This window comes from Globicephala melas, chromosome 2, assembly GCF_963455315.2.
Source record: "Globicephala melas chromosome 2, mGloMel1.2, whole genome shotgun sequence".
NCBI lineage: Eukaryota > Metazoa > Chordata > Mammalia > Artiodactyla > Delphinidae > Globicephala > Globicephala melas.
The window spans coordinates 103545839-103563211 of NC_083315.2; the positions used below are offsets into that span (position 1 = coordinate 103545839).

The window sequence follows — 17373 nt, forward strand, 5'->3', positions numbered from 1 at the left end:
TCAGGCCAGACACCCTCAGTAGCCCTTCCTGGCCGCTGCAGGCTCCTACTTCTTGAGCTTTTCTTCCAGCTGCAGCTTGTCGTTCTCTAGGTCCATGTTGCTCTCCTGGGTCAGCTTCAGGTCACCCTCCAGCTTCCGCTTGGCTCGCTCCAGGTCCATGCGCACCTTCTTCTCCTGCTCCAGGGATCCCTCCAGCTGGTGGAGAAAAGAAAATGAACAGGATGTAGGAAACCTGAGATCCACAGTGCATCCTCTTCTGCTCCCGTCTAAACCCAAAGTCCAATGGGATTGGAAGTCAAACCAGCAGAGTTAGCCCTGCAAGCATGAAGCATTAGAGACCCAGCCTAGTGAGGAACTGTAGAAAGAAAAGGGCCCCAGGGGTCATGGAAGTTAGTTCTAGGGATTGGGAACCCCTTGGCCATTGGTGTTGCCTGAAAAATCCCAACCTGAGAGGGATGGAGCATGGTTGTTACTACTCACATCATCCACCTGCTGCTCCAACTTGACCTTGGCCTTGGTCAGGGTGTTGACCTTGTCCTCCTCAGCCTGAAGGTCATCCAGGGCCTGTTGGTGGGCCTCTTGCAGAGCTTTCTTCTCCTTGGTCAGCTTGGCAATGATCTCGTCCAGCCCAGCCATCTCCTCTGTCAGGTTCTTCACCTGTTGACCAAGAACCCCATCCCCTTTAGGGTCAAAGGTCACCAACCTAGAGACATCTGTGGAGACCTCCAATGCCAAGGACCTGGGCCACACTCAGGTCTGGGAATCCTGAGGAGACACGGGCTGGAGCCAGAGGGAGCTGCCCTCACCTTGTTCTCTGTGGCGTGCTTCTCCTTCTCCACCTTGGCCAGCGTCAGCTCCAGGTCATCAATGTCCCTCTTGAGCTCAGAGCACTCGTCTTCCAGCTTGCGCTTCTTGGCCGTGAGCTCGGCGTTCATCTCCTCCTCGTCCTCCAGCCTCTCGGTCATCTCCTTCACCTTGGCCTCCAGCTGGATCTTGTTCTTGATCAGCTGGTCGCAGCGCTCTTCCGCATCAGCCAGGTTGTCTTGTTCCTGGGAGAAGAGGACAGAGAGGAGAGATCCAGGGTCTTAAAGAGAGCCAGAGCTCTGAGACTCAGTCCCTGGTGATGAGATGGGCTATAATCCAGGGGAGGGGAGAGGAGAAATGGTCTCACGGCCTGCACTTGGAGCTGCAGGTCGTTCTTCTCCTGCAGCAGGGACACCATCTTCTCCTCCAGCTCCTTGCGTCGAGCCTCCGACTTCTCCAGCGTCTCTTTGAGGCGCCCAAACTCCTCCTTCATGGTGGCCATCTCCTTCTCTGTCTCTGCACTCTTCAGCAGCGGTTTGATCTTGAAGTAGAGCTTCATCCAGGGCCAATTCTTGACCCCCATGAAGGCCCGAATGTTCCACTGGATTACCAGCAGGGCATCCCTGGCAAAGAAACATGGAGGCAGGGAAGGGCACTGTAAAAGAGCGCTTCGCAATCATGGGGCCAGCAGCACTCGGCTCCCAGCACATCTAAGCAAGTTTGTAGGCACCTGACGGCAGGAACCCTGTCTTGTAGCCTTGATAGGCAACCCCACCTCAGCATAACCACACTGAACATGGAGTTGCTCCATAAATAGTTATTGATTGATCAATTCAACAAAAGGGCAGTTTATATCTTCCTTACTGGAGTATTAGTAGCTATGGAAGCTACCACTTCCACAGTAGAATGTCTACCACAGTAGAATGTCTACCGTGTTCGGTGTTTCTAATCTCATAAGAACCTCAAGCATGTTAAAAATATGATATTTTCCATTTAGGAATATCTATAATATATGTGTAAGTTATGAAGCATGAAACAAAATGACTGTCCATGAACTCATCACCCAAACAAGAACTAGAGCATTGCCATCGCTGATTCTGCCTGTGGGCTCCACCCCATCCCCTTTCCTGGTCCTTCCACCAGAAGCAGCCACTACCTCGAATCTTGTGTTTTTTGTTTCCTAACTTTTTCAAAAAATATTTTAACCATGTGTGTATGCATCTTTGAACAATATGCTATTTTAAAAATTATTTCTGAGATTTATAAAAATTGCATCACACAATAAGTATCCTTCTGTGCCTTGCTTTTGTTTACTCAGCAATATGCTCTTAAGGCGCAAACGTATTGTACCATGTAGTTTTAGTTCCCTCCTTTTTCATTGCTTTATAATATTCCCCTGAATGAGTATACTACTATTCACCCATTCTCCTGTGGATGAAAATTCAAGTTGTTTCCAGATCTTTGCTATTTTGACCAATGCTACCATAAAGATTCATTTTTTGTCTCATGTTGAACACGTGCAGGAGTTTCTCTGGGGGAATGCACTCAGGAGCGGAAAGGTACGTAACTGTTCAACTTTAAAAGAAAATGATACATTGTTTTCCAAAGAGATTGCACACATCTACACATCCATAAGCAGTGGGTCAGACTTCTTGGTTTTTGTCAATCTAGTGTTTTAAAACGGTATCTCATTGGAGTCTTAATTTGTATTTCCCTAAGGGGAATTTTCTTTTTTAAAGAATTCAAAATGAGACCCAGAGTGGCAAAGTCACTTGCTCAGGCTAGCTAGTAAGTGGTGCAGCCAGGATTTGAATTTAGGTCTCCTGACCCACGCCACTTCGCTCTGCTTGTCTGCCTCTTACATCTCTGGGAGTGCCTCTCTCTTTCCCTCCAGCCTCACCTGCGCTCCAGGATCTTCTTGAACTCAATGCGCATGAGCTGACCCCGGGCTTGTGCCTGGATTCGGGTGATGATGCGGCTCAGCCTCTCGTCCCGCATCTCCTCCAGCAGCCCCAGCAGCCCCGCCTTGAAGAACACCTGGGGGTGAGGGGTAGAGCCAAGGGGGCCACAGCCTCAGAGAAGGGTAGTCAGGGTGGAGGGAGAGTGTGGGAGACCCTGGCTCAGCTTCCCAGGGCCCTGTTACCCACACATCCTAGACCTGGGAGTGAAATGTGAAAAACAAGACAGAAAGGAAGCCTGGGTTCCAGCCCTTTGTTGATACGGGTAGCCAGGAATCAGGCTACCAGCTGGTCCGCTCAGCATGGTCGCACATCCTGCAACGCCACCCTAAGGGGCTCTAGACTCACCTTGGTGTGGCCAAACTTGTACTGGTTGTGGTCAATGTCCAGGGAGCCCAGCAGCTTCTCTGACCCTTTCCTGCTGTCAATGAACTGGCCCTCAGGGATGGCTGCCGGGTTCAGGATGCGGTACCTGGGAGGGAGGTGCCCGTAGTTACCCACGTTCTGCACTGATCTGCTCTGCCCACAGAATCTGAGGCCACCTGAAGACTCCCCTCCCATCCGAGGCTGCCCATGCTCCCTCTGTTCCCTGAGCCCTGGGGGGCCCTGGTACCCACCTCTGCCGGAAGTCCCCGTAGAGGATGCGGTTGGGGAAGCCCTTCCTGCAGATGCGGATGCCCTCCAGCACGCCATTGCAGCGCAGCTGGTGCATGACCAGGGGGTTGTCCATCACCCCTGTGGCAGGAAGGGAGAGGGAGGGGGTCAGCCTTAGGGCAAGTGGATGCCAAGTGCCCTCTCCAGACTAGACGCTTGTGCATCGCTCACCGGGAGCCTTCCGTTCATTGGGGATGAGGCAGCGCACAAAGTGAGGGTGGGTGGTCCTCAGGTTGGTCATCAGCTTGTTCAGATTCTCCTGGGGGTGGATGAGAGTTGGAGGTCAGGAGCCACAGGGACCATCCCTTTGGTCCCTGAGCCCTGGGACCCAGACAACCTGTCACCAGAACCCTCAAAGGGATAGGGAGCTGATACATAATTTATGATGTGAGTTCAGGCTTGTATAGAATTTACATGCCAAAAATGACCACATAACTCTAGCTTCTTTCCTCTCCAAACTCAGAGCATCAGGTTAGGGCGGTGCAGACAAAATGCTCTGGGCTGGGCCTGCCCACCACAAGTCTCTTGGCATCCCTGGGCCCTTCTTACCCGGTGGAGGGCCGATACTGTCTGAAATGATGAGCCCTTTTTCTTGCCTCCTTTGCCTTTACTGCTGTCCCCTAATAACAAGAGAAGGAATGATGAACAAGGGCTTGAAAACGGAGGAGCCCTCGGGTAGGGACAAGGCTCTGCTGCTCACTAGATGTGTGACTTTGGGCAAGTTATTCTCTAAGTCTCAGTTTTCTCATGAGGAGGAGAAGATTAGAAAAGATCAAGCATGGAGCGTGCCTTTCCAGTGCTTGGCACAAAGCAGGCATTGAAATAACATCTGTGCTTTCTCTTCCCGTTCCCTTCTAACCCCTACCCATGCTTACATCTTTCCACTTTCTACTTTTCTTCTTGTACTTTACCCTCATCGTTTCAGTTCACACCCTTTCTCTTCCTTCTCTGAACTGGAGGCTCGTTTGTTCTACTGTATGTTCAGTGATCCTCTCAACATTTACTGTGACCTCCTGCAGGCACGGCTCCATGCCAGGCCTGCTGCAGTGATGTGCGTGCCACTCTCACTGATCTTCAGTTGCTCAGAGTCTTGAAGAGATGCACAGCATGTACAACAACGTCCATAACCCAAAGGGCAAAATGGTACTTCCACAGAAGGGGTAGAAATGGGCCGCTGTGGGATCTCCTGACCCCCTCCCGTGGCTCACGGGCTCCCTCCTGCCTTTAGAGTTGTGTGCTTTGAAGCAGCGGGATCCTGGCCCCTTGCACCTCCGGAACTGCTCTGGCAGTGCAGGGCTGCCCTCTTACCGACATCAGTGGAGGCATACGAGGAGAAGAGTGTGGCCATGAGCTTGAGGGAGGACTTCTGGTACAAGCCCACTACTGTCTCGTTGAGCGGGTCTTTGTTCTTCTCCAGCCAGCCTATGATGTTGTAGTCCACCGTGCCGGCGTAGTGGATCAGGGAGAAGTGGGCTTCCGGCTTCCCCTTGATATTACGCGGCTTCTGGAAGTTGTTGGACTTGCCCAGGTGGTTGTCGTACAGCTTGGCCTTGAAGGTCATGTCAGTGGCCTTGGGGAACATGCACTCCTCCTCCAGGATGGACATGATGCCCATGGGCTGATGGCAGGGTGGGGAGGGGGAGAGCATCACTGAGTGCACTCCCAGGCTTGCAGAGTCCCATACCCCGACAGAGGAGAGACTGCAGCCCAGTGTAGCAGGCAGGCCACAGAGAGCCTGAGCTGGTACCTCGTGTCCCGATACAGGAAGCCAATATTCCTGGAGTTAACCTAAATCCGAATACATTCAGATCTGGGCAATGTAACCTTTCTGCCCCAGTGGACCCAGAGAAGAGCCCTGTACTCCCAATCCCCAGCCCCCGGCCCCCCAGGGCTCAAGAACAGCCCCTTCTTCCTGAATGGCTCCCTGCCCCAGCACGGGGTGAAGGCTGGGACAGAAATGTGTCAGAGGCACCAGACTACAGGGCAGGCCAGACTCCTGCCTATATGACGGGTAACAATCGTTCAAGGAACGGTTAGCGGGATCCAGGTTCTGCACAATGTCCTGCACTTCAGAAAGTGTAGCAGCTCTTGACTTTTCTTGGGACAGGGATCCTACTGAGAATTTGGCGAATCCAAAGACTCCCTCCCCAGAGAAATGCACACACACACACACACACACACTTGCATATACACCTTGCCCACGACCAGTCCACACACACTCTTACATACAATTTCGGGGAAATCTGAGGCCTCTGGAAGAGGAGCACCCTGGATAACTATGCAGAGCTTGTGGGGAAGGCCCTGTTTTCTGACTGGCCGCGGCTGGGCTGGGGGAGGGGCAGTTGCTGCGGCCTCTGGCCTCCATCAGCAATGGAGCCCCGGGAGCAAGTGAGCACTGGGAGCCTCCCACCAGCTCCGTCCTGTCTCCTCTGAGGAACCTCCATAGATAAGAGGAGCTGAACACAGGCTTATCCTCAGCCAACAGGGAGAGGATGGGAAGCCGACATGTCTAGTTTCAGCCTAGTTTCTTTCCACGAATGACACTTCTCATGGGGTGTCAGAGGGGGCAGGAACCCTCACCTTCACTACACCCCCCTCTTAAGACCCTGGGAGGTGTCCACCAGACAGGACAAGGTCTTAGGTGTTGGGGAGAGAAGGAAGGGCTGGACCTGTGTACGCTTGTGATGTCACGGTGTGTGAAAGCAGGGCTTGGGGTTCTGGGACTAGTTTCCTGGGTGTAGAGGGACAGGGCTGCCACTTTGTCTGGGATGGCGGGTGAAGGGGACCGGGCGGAGGGGCCGAAGCGGCACCTTCTCGATGAGGTCGATGCAAGCCTGCAGGTCCATGCCGAAGTCGATGAACTCCCACTCGATGCCCTCCTTCTTGTATTCCTCCTGCTCCAGCACGAACATGTGGTGGTTGAAGAACTGCTGCAGCTTCTCGTTGGTGAAGTTGATGCAGAGCTGCTCAAAGCTGTTGAACTACAGAGCGGGGGGTGCGGGAGGGGAGCGGGTCAGGCGGGCAGCTGTCCGTGGCCCATGCGGTGCGCCCAGGGCCGCGTCCAGCCCGGCAAGGGGTGCAGCTGGCCCCTCCCCTCCCCTGTCAGGGCGGGGAGGGAGGGCGCCCTGAAGACACATGACCGTCTCCACCAGAGCACACCGCCGTCCCCGCGCCTGGCCTGCAGCCGGCTCAGCCAGCGGTGGCTGCCTGTGCGAACCAGTGAGTTACTGTTCTCCCGGCCCCGGGGCTCCCCACTCACGTCGAAGATCTCGAAGCCGGCAATGTCCAGGACGCCTATGAAGTACTGGCGCGGCTGCCTGGTCTCCAGGGTGGCGTTGATCCGCGTCACCATCCAGTTGAACATCTTCTCGTACACGGCCTTGGCCAGCGCCCCAATGGAGTAGTACACCTGCTGGACATTCTGCCCCTTGGTGACGTACTCGTTGCCCACCTTCACCCGAGGGTGGCACAGCCCCTTGAGCAGGTCAGCTGAGTTCAGCCCCATGAGGTATGCGGACTTATCAGCATCTGGTGGAGAAGGAAAGGGATAAGCAAGCACTTTCAGCAGACCCTCTTTCCCTGACCAGGACCATCAGGTCCTGCCTCTCTCGTTAAAGAGCTGCAAATAGGGACTTCCCTGGTGGTGCAATGGTTAAGAATCCGCCTGCCAATGCAGGGGACACGGGTTTGAGCCCTGGTCTGGAAAGATCCCACATGCCGCGGAGCAACTAAGCCCGTGCACCACAACTACTGAGCCCGTGTGCCACAACTACTGAAGCCTGCACGCCTAGAACCCGTGCTTCGCCACAAGAGAAGCCACCGCAATGAGAAACTCACGCACCGCAACGAAGGGTAGCCCCCGCTCGCCCCAACTAGAGAAAGCCCGCGCACAGCAACGAAGACCCAACGCAGCCAAAAGTAAATAATAAATTAAAAAAAAAAAAGAGTTGCAAATAGAGGCCTGAAGGGCACAAGACTTGCAATGGTGACACAGCCAGTGTGTGCCCGAGTCAGGCTGGAGCCCAGGCCCCTCCCTCACCCCAGGACCTCCTACCACACTGCATCCCTTCATCTCTCCAGGGCAGGGACTGTGGCTGATGCTGTCCTCTGCTTCTTTCCTCCTTTGTCCCCAATCCCAGGATCTAGCCCAGGACTGGGCCTGCTCTACCCTGAATCTATGTGTTGGCCAACATGGCCGGCTGGAAAATCAAGGTTCCTAATAGCATGTTGGTCACCCTCCCCCAATCCCCAGCTCTCCAAATATGCCATCCAACATATGATATCTATTTAGAAGGAATTTATTTGGTTAATTTCAAGAGTTTTGTGATAACTGGCAACATGCTATTGTGAAACTGAGGCTTGGCATTTGATCTGGACAGACATGGAGAAGGGGTCCTTGAAGGTGGGCCAGCCCTGTTCACACCCCTTCACATCTCCTTCTCAAAGGATTCTCGAGATAGCCTTAGAGGGAGCTGGGAAGGACTTTCGCTCCATTCCACTGAGGGGGAAACTGAGACCCAGCGATGGGGGTGATGTGCCAATGCCCTGAGCTGTGTCCTGACCCTTGGCTTCCTGCCTCCCAAACAGAACATGGCACGGAGGCTGTGAGGGGCTCACCCAAGGCCTGGGCATCCCTCACATACACACTGCAGTAGTGATAGGGGTGTGCAGAGATCAGTTCTCTGCTTTCCTGGGCTTGGGGGTGTCTTGGGTGCAGAAGGAAATCTCCCCAATTCACTTCTGCTCTGTGCAGTTGGGTTGAGAAGCTAGCGGGATTGAGAGGTGCCTCCCTGTCTGCCCACTTCTCCCATGTCCCTGCCTTCACCCACCCACAAACCTCAGGTCCTCTGGGAGCCAGCCTGTCTGGGATGCAGGGTGGCATCTGGCTAGGTTCTAATGGAGAAGAAAGCCTGGAGCCTGGGCCAGGTGGACTTGGGGTGGGGCTGAGCCCGCCCTGGGAGAAAGCACAGCCTTTCAACCACCTGCTTCTCCTATTCCTGGTTTCTTTCCACTTTCTCTATCAAGGTCCTGACATCGCTACTGTGAACATAACTCCTTAAAAATCATTGAAAGGGGCACATCCCTGGTGGCGCAGTGGTTAAGAATCCGCCTGTCAATGCAGGGGACACGGGTTCAATTCCTGGTCTGCAAAGATCCCACATGTTGCGGAGCAACTAAGCCTGCGAGCCACAACTACTGAGCCCACGTGCCGCAACTACTGAGGCCCGCGCTCTTAGAGCCCGTGCTCCGCAACAAGAGAAGCCGCCGCAATGAGAAGCCTGCGCACCACAACGAAGAGTAGCCCCCGCTCGCCCCAACTAGAGAAAGCTCACGCGCAGCAACAAAGACCCAACTCAGCCAAAAAAAAAAATCGTTGAAAGGCACCCCTTTGGGACACAGAATGGGAGACCGTGCTCCCAGAGGACCGTCTCTGCATGACGGGCAGACGCCCATCCCCTCAGGCCTTCTCAGCGCCTACTCTCCTGTCCTCGAACCTTCAGTGCCGTCGGGCTCGGCCTGCTCCTCCCGCTGCTTCTGCTTGAACTTCATGTTTCCGTAGTGCATGATGGCGCCCGTCAGCTTGTAGACGCCGGCCTTCTCTTCAGGAGTGAAGCCCAGCACGTCGAAGGCGCTCTGGGGCAGGGCAAGAGAGGCAGAGTGGGTGGCGGGGCGGGCGGCCCAGGAGCCCCGGGACCCGCCCACTGCCTCCTAGCTCACATCCGTGGCCGCCAGCTCCTCGGAGTCGTCGATGGAGGCCACGGACACCTCCCCCTGAGACACGAAGGCGTAGTCGTAGGGGTTGTTGGTGACCAGCAGCATGTCTGTCCAGGCGTGGGACAGGGCAGGGGACAAGGGGGTGGGAGGGGGCACGGTGAGGGGCAGGGGTGGGATGAAGGAAAGAGCGGGAGCAGGTAGAGAGGAGGACCGTCAGCAAGGACCAAGGGGAGGGCCCAGAAGAAAAGGAAAAGTGGGCGGCGAGGACCCAGGATGGTGGGCGAATGACAGGTGGGAGAAGGGGAGGCAAATGCAGAGGAGAAGGAGTAAAGCAGCAAGGAAGGGTGGAAAGGGAGGCAAGAATTGACACAGGGGAGTCCAAGGTGAGGGAGGAAGAGAAAGGCAATGGGCAGATGGAAGGAGGGGGGGTGAGAAGTCTGGCGGGACGGGTGAGGAGGAGGGATCTGCCCTGCACAGGCGGGCTTGCGGAGGGCGCTGGGGGGAGCAGGACCATTGGGCTGGGCTCACCCAGCAGCTCTGGCTTCTTGTTGGACAGGATCTGGTAGAAGATGTGGTAGTTCCTCTCAGCCTTCAGCTGGAAGATCACCCGGGACTTCTCCAGGAGATCTGAAGTGAGGAAAGGCGGGGAGGCAGGTAAGGAGGGAAAAAGCCAAGCCAGCAACAGGATGGAGGTCAGGGGAGAAGGGCTCTCATGGCAAGTGGAGAGAGCCCGGGGAAAGATACGGTTTAAAGGAAGAAGAATTCTAAAGCCAAGAGGCAAATGTAGACAGAGACAGAAGATGGAGGGGAAATGTTGAGGTGGGGCATCCGGCGGGAATGAAGGCAGAGGTGGAGGACCCAGAGGTGTGGGCAGCGCTCCCCACGTACTCACAGGTTTCTATGTCTGCAGAAGCCAACTTTCCAGTGGCTCCAAAGTGGATCCTGATGAATTTCCCCTGGGGGCAGATGGGACAAAGAGTGAGAGAACTGGCCAGAAGAGACGCATGGAGATCCTGGACCTCATCGCAACCCAGAATGCCCTGGACGGTTCTGGAAATGTAAATGACTTCTTTGGAATCCCAGTTTAGTATCAGTAAAACAGGGAAGAGGATGCCCATCCCCACATGCCACCCAGGGATCTCTGAGCAGAAACGACACAGGAGGGGACTTCCCTAGTGGTCCAGCTGTTAGGACTCTGCTCTCCCAATACAGGGAGCCCACATTCAATCACTGGTCAGGGAACTATTAATAGATCCTGCACACCACAACTAGAGATCCCGCATGCCACAATGAAGATCCCACGTGCCACAACTAAAGACCCAGCTCAGCCAAATAAATAAATATTTTTTTAAAAAAGAAAGAAATGACACAGGAATGAGCACTGATAGAATCTGTCCTGTTTGTACCTCTGATATGATCTCTTGTAATCCTCCCAATAACCAGCAAGGTAGCTACTACTACCTCTGTCTCACTGATGAAGGAACTGGGGCTCAGAGAGGTGTGGGGACTTACTGGGCAGATGGAATGCTGGGGAATTGGCTCCAACGCCCACGCTCTCTTTCCACTTCCAGTGTGGAAGAGCTTTGGAAACAGTCGTAAGGAAAATCTAGACTGTGACCCAAATCAGCCCTGTTACTCGGCTCTGGAACAGCTGTGGTAGCTCTGGGTCTCTTTTCTTGAGTTCCCAGCACTCGGGGGCCAGGCTGAGTGGGGAGGGTTTGGAGTGTGTGTGTGTGTGTGTGTGTGTGTGTGTGTGTGTTATTTGATATCCCAAAACCAAATGCAGGACAATCAACCAGGTGGGGTGACTGTTGGCAAAACTGCACCCCCCTTTTTTTGTCGAGGCCGCATGAGGCCAGTTGGCAGTGGTCAGGTGCACTCACGAAGCGGGAGGAGTTGTCGTTCCGGACCGTCTTGGCGTTGCCGAAGGCCTCCAGGGCGGGGTTGGCCTGGATGATCTGGTCCTCCAGGGTGCCCTGCAGAGGGAGCAGAGCGTGGGGCTGCATCTCCAGTCCACCTCCAGGTGGTGGTGGGGAGGCCGGGGGTGTGGCCGGATGGACTGCTGGGGGGTCTGCAGCTCCAACGGGTCATATTCAGACCCTCAGAGTGTGTGTCTCCTGCCAGGTAGGTCTTGAGCTCAGGGGTGCAGTCCACACTGTTTCCCGGGGCAGGGCTAAGGGTCACCTGGTCAGCTCACCCCCCGGTCCCCCTCTGCCGAGCCTGTGGCCCACCCGGCACCTTGGTTGCATTGACGTTGTCCTTCTTGCCACGGTCACCTATGGCTGCGATGCTGGCAAAGTACTGGATGACACGTTTCGTGTTCACAGTCTTCCCTGCCCCAGATTCTCCGCTGGGGGCAACAGGGACCCATCAGAACCCAGATTCCCACCGTCCTCCATTCAAAGTTCAGCACTGCACCCTCCTCTCTCAGAGTCCCAGCCATCTAATCTCCTCCCCCGGGGCCCAGCTCCCTGCAGAGTCTGCCCAGCACTGTAGGTCACTCCGGCACTCCTCGGAGAGCCCAGTTCCTTGCAATCTCCGCCTTAAACCTTTCCTCCCCACCCCATCACCCCCAGGAATCAGCCTGGGTCCCCCCCAGCCCACGCCCCTCTGTGGGTGGATGGTGTTTGCTCACGTGATGAGGATTGACTGGTTCTCCCGATCTGGAAGAGAAAAGAGCAGAGGCAATGGGGTCAGGGCTGAGGGCCCAGGTCCACGGGTGTGGGGCTGAGGGGCCACAGGTCAGAGCAGCCAGCCCACCTGTCAGCATGTACTGGTAGGCGTTGTCGGAGATGGAGAAGATATGGGGCGGCGCCTCGCTCCTCTTCTTGCCCCGGTAGGCAGCCACCACCTCGGCGTTGTACACCGGCAGCCACTTGTAGGGGTTGACAGTGACGCAGAAGAGGCCCGAGTAGGTCTGAAATGGGAGATAGGGCAGTCATGAGAAGTTGGAAGGGAGAGCCTGGGATGGGCAGTGGTGACAGGCAGAAGAGTCCGTGGTCAGCCCAGCTGGCTCCTCTCTTCCTGCAGCTGACCAGGGATGGGATAGGGGCAGAGAGCCCTTTGGGAGCGTTCCAACCCCCTCCCCGTGAGAGAATCGCCCCGGCCTACTTTGGACTCTGTGCAGGACAGGCTGCCCGCCGTGTGCAGGACACACTCACGTAGATCATCCAGGCTGCGTAGCGCTCCTTGAGGTTGAAAAGCACTGCAGGCTCGTGCAGGAAGGTCAGCATGGCCATGTCCTCGATCTTGTCGAACTTGGGCGGGTTCTGCTGCAACACCTGGTCCTCCTTCACGGTCACCGTCTGGGGAGGGGGTGCAGCAGTAAGACAGGGGTGACCACACTCCCACCAGGACCCTTGCCAGCCTTGCCCACTTACCTCCTCCCAGAGTACAGGCTGTGACCTGGCCTCGTTCCCCTAGCTCTTCTCTCACCAGTGCCTGGGCCCTAGCCCATAGCTTCCCATGACACCAGATAATTTACCTGCCCACTGTCTCGCCCTTTCTAGAGACTGTCCTAGAGTCCCTGTGTCTTGCCAGTTCCCCAGACCCTGTGCCCATGAGCATCACCTTTCAGTCCCTGCTTAATTGTCTAGGGCTGGCCACTCTCTGGCCTGTGCACACACACCTTACCCTGACTCCTGGGGGCAGTACTTCAGGGCATCAATTGCTCAGGGCAAACCTTGCCACTAACAGAAAAACATCTCATCCATCTACCCTACACTCTTCATTGGTCACTGTCAAATGGTTCGATCTCCACTGGTCAGTTTGCCGTGCCCTGACATCATGAGATCCTGCAAGTAGGTATTCCAGCATTTTTTACAGTGGAGAAAGCTGTGGATCGAATAACTAAATGATTTGCCAGCATGGTGGCTGCTAGTGGCAGAGCTGGGTTCAGGGTCAAAGTCCCCAGAGGTTCTGAGCCACTGCTGCTGACCAGTGGCAGTTCTCGTGGCCGGCACGAGGGACAAGGACTGTGGATTTCTGAGTGCCAGTCGTCAGCTCTGGACTGAACATTCCACTCAAGAGTTCCTGCTCTTTGCGTTCATCGGTAAAAGTTTGCTCTTGGTATGGCTGGGGAGGACTGGGGAGACTCGGTTCATGGAGGAAACTGAGGCAGAATGGAGGGACACAGGTTTGAGAAGGGCGCTTCATTTGATGCTGTGTCTATGCCCTCTTTATCTACAAGTCCCCTCTGAAGAGGAAACCAGCTGAGGTTTTTGGCCGCCAGCATCCTCTCTGGCAACGGGCTGGCGTGGGGCCTCGTTACCCCTGCTCAGACCTAACAAGAAAGGTCAGTTCTTACTCAGATGCTGGGCTTCTCGAGGGGGCTCATCCAGCACCCCCACTGGCTTTGGCTCTTCTCCAGAGCCCCTCAGCTCCCACTGCATGTGGCTCCACCCTGCACCCACCACCCCGTGCTGTGCCCCACGCACCTTGCCGTTCTCTGTCTCGGCAGTGACCTTGCCTCCCTCCCGGGACAAGATCTTGGCCTTGACAAACTCTTCCTTGTCATCCGGCACGAAGCACTCAGTGCGGATGTCGAAAGGCCGGGTCTGGGCCTCTAGACGCTCCTTCTCTGACTTGCGGAGGTACTGGGCCGCCGCCCCGAAATCGGCCATCTGGGCATCGGTCATCCTGTCCCTCCTCTGCGGCTGAGACAGGAGGGCCCAGGCCTCAGTGGGTGGCATTGCCCTCTGCCCCTGACTCTCTGCCCCACCCCCTCACCACCTGGGTCCTATCAGTCTCACCTCCCTACCTGGCCTGGGTCCAGCCCTCCCCAACTCGGGTTCTGCTTCCCTTGCCCTCTGACGTGAAGCTGAGGGAGAATCTGTGAGGGGTCTGCGTGGGGTGGAATTGGCTAGCGTTTGCTAAGGCGAGGTGCTGAGCTGCTCAGAGGAGAGCAGCAACCTGGCTTCCAGGAGAAAATCGGGGTGGTTCTCACCCGGCGATCTCTTCACAGAGAATCCTGGAGACTCTGGACCATGGGCGGAGCCACAGAGGTACAGCCAGGCAGAGGGAAGAACGGACAAGGAGAATGAGGAACAACGGAGGTAGCCCCGTGGGGAGAAGTAAGCCGGGAAGCTAAACCGAGAGCCAGCCGAGTGGGACAGACCGACATGGGCAGTCGGGCAGATGAGAGGCAGGGAGACAGGAAAGAAAGGATGCAGAGCTAGTAACAGTGAGAGGAGTGGGATGTGGAATACGAGTTGGAAACAGAGAGGCAAGGAGATTAGAACACGCAGCTGTGAAGGGCGGGAGGAGAGACAGACAAAGAAGTATGATAGTGACAAGTACTGACAAAGACCAAGAGGCAAAATAAAATTGGACAAAGAGAGGGAAGCCGTCCTAGGAGGGACAGACATGGAGAAAGCACACGCAGGACACAGAAAGCAGGAGAGGACAGATGCAGGGAAAGAAATGCAGATGGGAGAAGAAAAGAGGTTTCTGGTTTTCCCCTTGGAACCTCCCCTCTGTCAGTGGAAACGTCCCAGGGCTGGAGAAAGTCAGTTTTAGCAGAACCCTTGGGCCTCCGACTGACCTGCACCCCCGTTCTCCTCAAGTTGGGGGCTCTGAGGGCTAGCTACGGAGCTCCCACCCAAACCCCATCTTACCTGGCTCAGAGGAGTGTCAGTCTGTCCCTAGAGCATGATCCTTTATATCCTGCTGCACCCACCCACTGCCTAAATTTGGAGTCCTTCCCTAGGGACCCTCCCTCCCACCTCTCTCCCCTCCCGGCCCCTCCTCCCTTGATCCCTTGGCTCTGGAGGTGACAAGAGGACAAGAGGGCCTCCAGATTTGCCCATGAAAGGTCTGTCGCCCTAGCCCCTCTGGCTCCAGGGCCTTTTTTTAGTCCTTGGGCACATTCCTCCCCTCCAAAGGACTGATGGGCAGATAGTGGGAAGACAGGACTTCTCACACCCCCCCCACCCCCCCCACCACCCCGCACCCGGCACCACCAGGCCCTTACCTTGGTTATTTTTAACCTGAAGGGTGAGTTGAGCACTCTTGGTGAGGGCCACCTTCTCCTGCAGGCCAGATGCTTGTCCCCTGCCCCCAACCACGGGCTCCCCTCCCTCCTTTCCTCCCCAGCCTGTCCTCACACAGCCCAGGCTGGGAGCAACTCCCCACTCTCTCTGGACCTGGAGTCCCATGGTGCTGGGGACTGGCAGCCGGAGCCAGGATGCCCAGGGAGGGGCTCTACTTCCCAGATCCTTGACTCAGTTTCCTTTTGTCAGGAAAAGAATTGCCAGGCTGTCCTCTCTATGCGGTCCTGGTTTCCTTCTGATCCCCAAGTCTGCAGGCAGGTGTCCTCCTGGGAACGTGAGGCTGCATTACTCGGGGGACACATCTGGAGCCCCCAGCCCCTCCCCTGCTGCTCCTGATACAGTGACCACCGTCTAACCGCTCAAACAGGGAAAGGGATTTCCCCACGCCACCAAAGCAGATTCGCACCCAGACCCACAGTCCAGCACCCTCACACATGGCCTTGGCCACCATGGGTCCGTGCCCATTCTTAAACACACGCGTACAGATATTTCACACTTACACACTTAAGTCTGCAGATTTTCCTTCTTGCTTTTATGCACACTGAAACACACATTTGCACACATAAGCTTTTACCCCTCCTCTGCCACCCTCTGCTCCCGGTGAGGGGCGGGGTAGGGTGGGGAGGGGCAAGAGGCGTTAATCCCAGGGCCTGAGGCGGGAGGGGGTGGGGGCTGCTCCCTTCCGCCTCTCTGGGCTGCCAGAGGGTGCAGGTGCTGCTGAGGCTGGCTGGGGTCCTGGCCGCCCCAGGGATTTACAGGAGCTGGGCCCCAAGCTCTGCGTTCTGCAGGGCAGGGGCGGGGCTCTGCCGTCTGCTCCCCCTCCCCAGGTAGAACCCCAGCGCTCCCTCCCGACCGTCGTGGGGGTCATACTCACACATCCATCTTCATGGGTGTCCCCCAGCGCCCCAGGCCCTCAGGGCGCCCCTCCCCAGCCTCCAGTGATGCTGTCTCTCAGAGGCGGTAGGTGTCAGGTCTTCAACAGGCCATGCCTGTTATGACTAAGTGGACATTGTGTGCAGGAAACAAAGCCAGACTCCCCTGCCCTGGCTTGCCCTACACCCTCACACCCAGGAACGCTCTCCCAGCTGCCCCTCCCAAACCATCTCCTGTCACCTCTCAATATAGCTCTAGAGTGGGGAGGTGGGTAGGACGGACAGGGGTCAACTTCTCTGCTTTCCACCAAATATGTGGTCTCTCCCCCAATGCGCCAACTCCTTAGGACCCTCCACCGCCCCATTAATGGACTCAGGGATACATCTGTCTGCAGGGAACCCGTACTCCATATCCAGTGTCCTTGGGGGGACCTGAATCAACCCCACATTCCCGCCTCCGGCAGGTACATATGCCAAATTGTTCCCCCAGGGGATGCAAGCTACTTGTCCCCAGCTCTAGGTCACTGGAGGACCTAGCGTGCAAGCTGGGGGTCAGCCTGTGGCCCAGTGCGCCACTGCCTGGTTCCCATTGCCACGGGGACGTGATAAGGGGCTGAGAACACCAGGTCAGGCTGGGTCAGGCCCAGATGACAAAGACTAGGCTTTGTCCTCAGGGAACCCTCTGTCCTGAGCAGGCCAGACTGGGTACAGGTGGAGTGGGGGTGAGGGGTAGGCAGGCAGTTCCCACTGTCTCCTGTGGAAGGAGGAGGAGGGGAGGGGTTAAATTGGTCCCAGGGCTCTGCTTCCCATCTGGTCTGGTTTGCCCTTCTCTCCCTTTCCTAGGTCCCCTTCTCTCCCCAGCTCTCACATCCATCCCTGCTCTCTGTCCTCCCTCCACTGCCTCCTAGAGCAACTCCTCATTCTGCTAGAAGTCCTGGCCAGTGAGGGCACGGGATGGAGACTCCTGCCACAGGGAAGGGGACGCGGAGGCAGGGCTAGCCTTGGCACCGGGTTGCCCCTCTTGTGCCTGGCTCCCTGTATGTCTGCCTCCCTTTCCCTCTTCCTGGTTCCCTGTCTCAAAGTTGGGCCTGGCCTCTGATTCTCCCTCGCACCACGTTTCTGCCCATCGCGGGGTCTGACATGCCTGCATTTCCATAAGTCTCTGCCTTCTCTAAGCCCACCTCGGCTTGCTCTCTGCCTGTCTCATCTCTGCCTCCACACCCTGCTCCAGGGTCTTCATCCGCTTCTCTCTAACCTGTTCTCCACTTTCCTGATTTTGCTTGCATCTGAAGGTGACCCAGAATTCTCTCCTTTGCCCAG

General features: G+C 56.2%; 2 protein-coding genes across 12 annotated transcripts in view; one reads left to right on the forward strand and one right to left on the reverse strand.

The window, feature by feature from the left end:
* Nucleotides 1-2281, forward strand: part of CMTM5 (CKLF like MARVEL transmembrane domain containing 5) — a 17650-nt gene extending 15369 nt beyond the window's left edge. For all 11 annotated transcript variants that reach the window (XM_060294614.1, XM_060294615.1, XM_060294604.1 and 8 more), the window contains one exon: nt 91-2281. The gene's annotated coding sequence lies outside the window, so the exon portion shown is untranslated. The remainder of the gene's footprint in view (nt 1-90) is intronic.
* The window catches only part of MYH6 (myosin heavy chain 6), a 24060-nt gene extending 10292 nt beyond the window's left edge, over nt 1-13768 (reverse strand). Inside the window, exons 1-22 of the mRNA XM_060294603.1 lie at nt 13568-13768; nt 12293-12436; nt 11892-12048; nt 11767-11794; nt 11370-11481; nt 11015-11107; nt 10024-10087; nt 9660-9758; nt 9135-9238; nt 8912-9050; nt 6676-6944; nt 6227-6397; nt 4725-5034; nt 3966-4036; nt 3588-3675; nt 3380-3497; nt 3111-3234; nt 2705-2841; nt 1172-1427; nt 807-1049; nt 481-657; nt 50-195 (exon numbers count right to left, since the gene is read on the reverse strand). Of these exons, the coding sequence (XP_060150586.1) occupies nt 50-195; nt 481-657; nt 807-1049; nt 1172-1427; nt 2705-2841; nt 3111-3234; nt 3380-3497; nt 3588-3675; nt 3966-4036; nt 4725-5034; nt 6227-6397; nt 6676-6944; nt 8912-9050; nt 9135-9238; nt 9660-9758; nt 10024-10087; nt 11015-11107; nt 11370-11481; nt 11767-11794; nt 11892-12048; nt 12293-12436; nt 13568-13768 (3251 nt within the window). The remainder of the gene's footprint in view (nt 1-49; nt 196-480; nt 658-806; nt 1050-1171; nt 1428-2704; nt 2842-3110; nt 3235-3379; nt 3498-3587; nt 3676-3965; nt 4037-4724; nt 5035-6226; nt 6398-6675; nt 6945-8911; nt 9051-9134; nt 9239-9659; nt 9759-10023; nt 10088-11014; nt 11108-11369; nt 11482-11766; nt 11795-11891; nt 12049-12292; nt 12437-13567) is intronic.
* Nucleotides 13769-17373: the final 3605 nt, after the last annotated feature.